We start from the raw sequence: 7,472 nt of genomic DNA, 5'->3' as shown, positions 1-7,472 counted from the left end.
GGCAGCCTTGTGACTCGAATCACAAGTTGCACTTGATTCGAATCAGAAAAATCTAGGTCACCTCAGCTTCATTTGATTCAAGTCATACTTTACATTTGACTTGAATGAGACAGTTTTTCATATTTCTTTGTTTGGCTGTGTTAAAATTAACTTGAATCAGAGTGTGTACTTGATTCGAATCATGAGCCTTCATGACTCAAATAGGAGTTATAAGGTGATTCGAATCACACGAAAAATGAGTCAATTTATTTATGAGATCTTGTTTTACTCTACTTTCTCATTTGACTCAGATGATGAAATGTTCTTGACTCGAATGTAACTGATATTTTTCATTCATTTTTGTGCTTAATCTCAAGCACATATAAACTCATTTTGTCATCTCATTTTAAAGAGAGCAATTTCATAATCTATATTGTGATTTTTTTAAATCAATAACCTCTCATTTGTTAAAACTCAAAATCTCTTGTAAACATAACTTCTTTCATCTTCAACCACTAGTTTTAATTTCAGATCTTGATAATGAGAGATTTGTAATTGTTGAGGGAGATTTTATCTTGAAACTAACCGTTCTTGAAGGTTTGGTAAAGATTTACAGGAAGTTTACTGGATTAAGGTTGTTGTCATTGGTAGTGACAAATTCCATTGAAAAGAATGGGGCTCTTCTCTTCAGTTGACCTTGATAGTGAATGTATGGAAGGCTACAAACAAGGTGTAGGTCTTCTCAATCTTCAGACAGTTCACCGCTCAAGAAACTGGTGGGATCAAGAGGTGATTTCCACACACGAAGATTCTGAGAAGATTGGTGAAGCTAGAAGATTCAAGATGCGAGAATCGAGCAAATATTTTGTGGAACCTTACTTTACATGTGATATGCTTTTAACAAATACATCAACTTTTGATGATGACAACTAATGATAAGTCAAACATGAACGATTAAATAGATAAACATGCAAACCTGTCTTTAGAGTTTTGATAAATTTGACTATCATATGATGGCAAACAAAGAATGCAACTAAATCCTCATCTCAAGCCACTAAAGCATGTGTCAACATAAAGAGTAATATTCGACAAAGTCTTGAAGTAATTTGATCTTCTATTTTAGTACTGAGTAAATGCTTGTAAAGGCAAAAAGAGTATATCGTAAAGTATAAGGCTAAAAGCGTACACACACATACTAAAACATCTTTTAAATTGTTTTATCAATGAAAATATCTTGAAAAATATCTTGAAGTTGTGCCAGATGACTTGGGAGCTGTTAAAATAGCTAGAGGGGAACTTTTAGCTTATCTAATCGATTAGGCCCTTTGTCTAATCGATTAGATTAGTTCAAACTTATGCCCCCAAGCAATTTAGACAGCGCCTTAATGATGTGCAATGGCTAGATATATTTTCCTTCCTTTTATGGAACTTACAAACGATTATTTTCAACTTCTAATTTATTAGTAATAAGTTCTAATCGATTAGATAACGGTGAAATGCATTAATTTCACCTTCTAATTTTATGGAACTTACAAACGATTATTTTCAACTTCCATTTTTCGTTTCAAAGCATCCAAAATCAAATTAGACAACTTTTCCACATTTTTCTATTGGCTCAGCTTTATCGATTAGAATCAGAATTAACACTTGGTTTGAATCACAAGGTCTTTGATTCGAATCAGACTTTGTTCTTGATTCGAAACAACTAAAAAATGGGTCACAAATTTGTTTTTATTTTATTTCAATTCACTTGTTCAATTGATTCAAATCATGAAATGCTCTTGATTCGAATCTAACTATCTTTTTCAATCATATTTTGTGTTTAATCTTAAGCACATATAAAACCTTTTTGTCATCATTTTTATGTAACAAATCAACAAATTTATAATTATTTTTGTGATTTTATGAAAAATCAACACCTTATGTTTTTTGAAAGTTCAAAGTTCTTGTAACGAAACTCTTACATCTTCAACTTCAATTTGATTCCAGATCCCAAATCTTGATGACGAGATATTTGTAACTGATTAAAGGAGACACACTCTTGAAACTAATCGTTCTTAAAGATTTGGTTGAGATTTTCAAGTAACTTGCAAGATTGAGGTTGTTGTCATTGATGCTGAAAAATTCCAGTGAAAAGAAGGAGGTTTTTCTCTCCAGATTGCGTTGGTAGTGACTGTGTGGAAGACTACAGATAAGTTGGAGTTCTTTTAAAATCTTCGGACAATTCATCGCTCAAGAAATCAGTAGAATTAAGGGGTTAATTGCTACACATGAAAGCTTGGAGAAGAATGGTGATATTGGAAGATTCAAGAAGTGTCAATCGAGTAAAGATTATGCAGGAGAGTTTGACATTACATTGTATACAAGTCAAGATCCTAATAGAATATTTCATAATTTGCAGCATTATTGTGGATTGGTGATTGTATGAACTCTTGCAAATATTTGTCAAATATTTGTATGAACTCTAATACTCGTTTTTAAAAAACAGTTGAATTTTTAATAAAAATTTATTCACTCCCCTTTAAACCATTTTTCTACTTCTCTATTCAAACTCAACATTTGACATAAGTAAAAGGTTCTGATCTAGATCTTGGATAGGATGTATTCCCGATGTTTATTTGATTTCCATATTTTGTAACCCCGCTGATTTTATTCCTTAGTCGAATCAATTATTTGCAGGTATAAAAATATAAAGTGAGGATGAGCGGAGTCACCCATTTAAAAGGTAGTCAAATTCTAAATAGAAAAAACATCGTATGACTTTTGCGAATTCATAGTCAGTTTCATAATAAGCAAAAAAAAAATCTAAATTGTGAGAATAAGTCAAATATAAAAAATTACACACACTAGTAAATTAGAAAGAAAAAGAAATTGATTTCTGACCCTACAATTAAGGGTGTAATCGGTTCAATTTGAACCGATTTTTAGTCCAAAAAAGGTTTGAATCGATGATATCTCCATCAGTTTGGTTTGGTTCGGTTTACATTTTTTAAAAATGGAAGCGAACCAAACTAACCGGTTTGATTCGATTTAGATTAGTTCGATTGATCGGTTTGGAATTTTTTTCAAACATTATATTCATCCGTGTATTCTCCGCTATCGTATTTTTTGTATATTTTATGCTATTATTTTTTTAGAATAATACATTTCATATATTTTTTATTCCATGCTCTATTTTTTCAAAAAAAAATACAAGTTACTCTTAATCCATATGAAACAGTGACATGATTTCCATTACATCATGAAATAACTTAATATCAAAAGATTGGAAAGAAATTTGAAAGCTTAACAAATAGGACACAATAAAACACACATCAATTAACATGTTTCACACCTCAAACATTTATAAAAACTATTTTGTAACAATACTAAAAAGAGTTATGTTGAAGAAGAAGAAACAAAAAAGATTATATATATATATATGAAAATTTAAAAACTAAAAAGAGTTATGTTGAAGAAAAGAGTTATGTTGAAGAAGAAAACTTGAAGATAAAGAAGGTGACCATAACATATCATAACAACAATAGAGAAAGGAATAGTTATAGCGGACACTGAGAGCATTAACGAAATTAAATTTGTGACTTAGACTTTAATGGGTGGAATTAAAGCGATTTGGTGATTCTTAAAGACTAAAATCGAGAACTAAATGACATTCAATAATTAACTAATCCTCTCTCCAATAATTATCCTCCAAACACAGGATAATGACAGATTATTATAGGAAAATTATGATCACCGTCTTAATATATACTTAAAATGAAATACAAATTCACATCATAAAAGAATGAAATTTGAAAATATAACTAAAATGATTGAGTTCGAGTCATTAACTATAATAAAACAATGAGTTGTTTAGAACAACTCAACTTTAATTTTTGTAAGTTGAACACTCCGACCACATTCCCCGGAGAATATAGCAAGGTGAAGTGTACCAAAAACAAAAATACTGCAATGTGATATGGTGTTATAAAAGTGAATGCAGAACTAATCGGGGGACAGTCTAAGACAAAGACTTTATAAGTATATTAGTTTCATAAATTCAGTATTCCAGAAAATAAGAGTCGCGCCTGTGTTACTTGCTACATTAGGTGACATTGAAAGTTTAGGAAGGAGGGGGCAGTGTGAACCCAGGGTTATGGATGGAAGAGGCAGCCCATCATCATGAGCAAGTCTTCAAATTATGAATTATTTTTTTTTCCTACATACAGGGCAAACAAATTGGGATAGTACTAAATGGAGCAATGTGGGAAGCTGGCTGACAGACTCAGATTATATCATGACATGATCATTTCTCAAGCATTGTACTAACAATCATCCAAGCATCGTGAAATTACCACATAACCACCACACATGCATTTATGTTTTATGCTGGTGAAAGCTTAACTAGCAAATAAATGGCCCAACGATTAAAAAGTAACACCATAGAGTAAAAAACAGAAACATAATCAATAACAAAATAAGCAGCTTATAGCTGCTTATAAAATCCAAGTGTTCACACAAGACACAATATTAAAACATGAAAAGGAAAAGGAAATAGCCCTGCCACCGTCGATCTAGAACCCAGTTCTGGGAACAAAAGCTGCGAGATGACGGCGCAGACTTCACACTTAATCCAAAAAACAATTTAACCAGACCAGAAATAGAAATACTAGAAACCATGAACCATTTATTATTGTAACCATGAAAATAGACTCCCCTGGCTAGATCATCCTGCGCGATTCACTTCTTCTTCAATGCTGACTTAGTGGGCTTAGGTCCTCCACTGGGTTCCTTCTTCTCCACGGCCTTGATGACTCCAACAGCCACAGTTTGACGCATGTCTCTCACCGCAAAACGGCCAAGGGGAGGATATTCAGAGAAGGTCTCAACCACCATGGGCTTGGTAGGAATCATCTTAATGATACCAGCATCACCATTCTTCAGGAACTTCGGCTCCTTTTCAATCTCTTTACCAGAACGCCTGTCAATCTTGGTAAGAAGCTCGGCAAACTTTACAGCAATGTGGGAGGTGTGACAGTCAAGAACAGGGGCATAGCCGTTCCCAATCTGACCAGGGTGATTCATGATGATCACTTGAGATGTAAAGTTGGCAGCCTCCTTGGCTGGGTCATCCTTGGAGTTTGAGGCAACGAAACCACGTTTAAGATCCTTAACAGCAACATTCTTAACATTAAACCCAACATTGTCACCAGGAAGGGCCTCAGTGAGTGCTTCATGGTGCATCTCCACAGACTTGACTTCAGTTTGCAGCCCAGTTGGAGCAAAAGTCACCACCATTCCAGGCTTAATGACACCAGTCTCAACACGTCCCACAGGCACGGTCCCAATTCCTCCAATCTTGTAAACATCCTGAAGTGGTAATCGGAGGGGCTTGTCTGATGGCCTCTTAGGCTCGTTGATATTGTCAAGGGCCTCAAGAAGGGTAGGACCCTTGTACCAGTCAAGATTTGTAGAGCGCTCAATCATGTTATCTCCCTCAAATCCAGAGATGGGAACAAATGGAACTTTGTCGGGATTATATCCAACCTTCTTCAAATATGATGAAACCTCCTTCACGATTTCATCATACCTAGCCTTCGAGTACTTGGGAGTAGTGGCGTCCATCTGTTCAATACAGAAAATAATGAATAATCACATAAATGAGTCACAAAAATATCACAGGCAAAAGAGACTCAAGATCTCAATTACCTTGTTGCAGCAGCAGATCATCTGCTTCACACCAAGAGTGAAAGCAAGGAGAGCATGTTCACGGGTCTGTCCATCCTTTGAAATACCAGCCTCAAAACCACCAGTAGTGGAATCAATGATAAGAACGGCACAATCCGCTTGAGAAGTACCAGTAATCATGTTCTTAATGAAATCCCTATGTCCAGGTGCATCAATGACAGTGCAGTAGTACTTAGTTGTCTCAAACTTCCACAGAGCAATATCAATTGTGATACCTCTTTCACGCTCTGCCTTGAGCTTGTCAAGCACCCAGGCATACTTGAATGAACGCTTGTTCATCTCGGCAGCTTCTTTCTCAAACCTCTCAATCACACGCTTGTCAATACCTCCAAGCTTGTAGATCAAGTGACCAGTGGTAGTTGATTTCCCAGAATCGACATGGCCAATGACCACAATGTTGATATGAACCTTTTCCTTACCCATTTGAACTAAAGCTTAAAACCACAAAATCTACAAATCCAAAGCAGAAAACAACACACATAAAATAAACACCAGCATTAAAAAAGAAAATTAAATAAAACAGCATCAACAACATTCTGACAAATCAAATATGCAAAATCCATGTCAACAATTACACTATAAATTAGATAATACACCACAACATATCTCAGCAGATCAAGAACACAACATGATCAGAAAACAAACACAATCATATTTAGCATTATATAAATCCATAGATTTCCATCTATTATGATTATATGCATCAAGAATCACAACAGAAAAATCTCGGGAAAATATCAATAGCCCTATGTAGTTTTACCAAAAAACAACCGATTCAAAAGCATAAACAATTAACACGCTATTTGGATTCAGAATAACAGTTAAACAGGCACGTAAACCCTAGGCAGATTTCGGAATCGAATAACAAATCGGAAAGCAAAACAATAATCAATAACATGCTAATATCAAATGATCCTACGTAATCACATACATATACACTAAAATGTGAGAAAACCCTATGAATCGCGATGGTAACGATGATACTGATACACGATTAAGAAACGAAATCGGAGAATGATTTACCTTGAAGGAGAAAAATGCCCTAATGCACAGCCGCAGGGAGGAGAATGAGAAAAGAGTGTAGTGTTAACAAAAGAAGGGTTGGAGGGTTTATAAAGGACGGGAGCATAGTTTTCGTGAATTACCGAATCAAATATAATTTTTAAATATTTATTATTTATTTATGTTCTACAGAAAAATCAAATCTTTTACAATACACTTTACTTTATTCAAATCAAAATATTAATTAATTAAACATTTTTTTACTATTATTATTATTATTATTATTATTATTATTATTATTATTATTATTATTATTATTATTATTATTATTTATAAAAAAATGTTTATTAATTATTTAATAATGATAAATAGTGTAAATGCATTATACAATTCCACAAAAATTGATATCGAATAAAAAATATTTTATGTAGAAAAAATTAATTTGCAGCACTAATTATCTCATAAATCATCATTTATTTTACGTTTTATTTATCTTTTATATATAATAGGACGGTAATTTGCAATAGTAATTTTTTATAATCATCATTTATTCCATTTTTTTTCTTATTTTTTTATTTATTTAATTTTTATTTAAGTTTAATTACAGTTTTGCCTATTATTTAATTTTATTAACGAAAGTAATTCTTCTATTTTAAATTTAATAGTTTTGATCTCCTCTTATACTTTTGTATTTAAAATTAATATGTATAATTTTTAAATGATAAATTATTTTTTAATAAAGTAGCTAATCGTAATCGTGTTAG

The 7,472-nt window shown here is 32.9% G+C and overlaps 1 protein-coding gene across 1 annotated transcript; it reads right to left on the bottom strand.

The window, feature by feature from the left end:
• Window positions 1-4,406: 4,406 nt before the first annotated feature.
• On the bottom strand, window positions 4,407-6,875 carry LOC127098620 (elongation factor 1-alpha). The gene is made up of 3 exons (XM_051037258.1): window positions 6,730-6,875; window positions 5,668-6,156; window positions 4,407-5,583 (listed from the first exon to the last, which is right to left on the bottom strand). Exons 2-3 carry the CDS (start codon window positions 6,127-6,129, stop codon window positions 4,699-4,701), a joined length of 1,347 nt encoding a protein of 448 aa, XP_050893215.1. The 5' UTR covers window positions 6,130-6,156; window positions 6,730-6,875; the 3' UTR covers window positions 4,407-4,698.
• Between the last annotated feature and the right edge of the window lie 597 nt (window positions 6,876-7,472).

The sequence above is a fragment of the Lathyrus oleraceus genome, chromosome 6, assembly GCF_024323335.1.
Source record: "Lathyrus oleraceus cultivar Zhongwan6 chromosome 6, CAAS_Psat_ZW6_1.0, whole genome shotgun sequence".
Taxonomy (NCBI): Eukaryota; Viridiplantae; Streptophyta; class Magnoliopsida; order Fabales; family Fabaceae; genus Lathyrus; species Lathyrus oleraceus.
The sequence above is the reverse complement of the archived record's forward strand: the minus strand, read 5'-3'. Positions and strand labels throughout refer to the sequence as shown.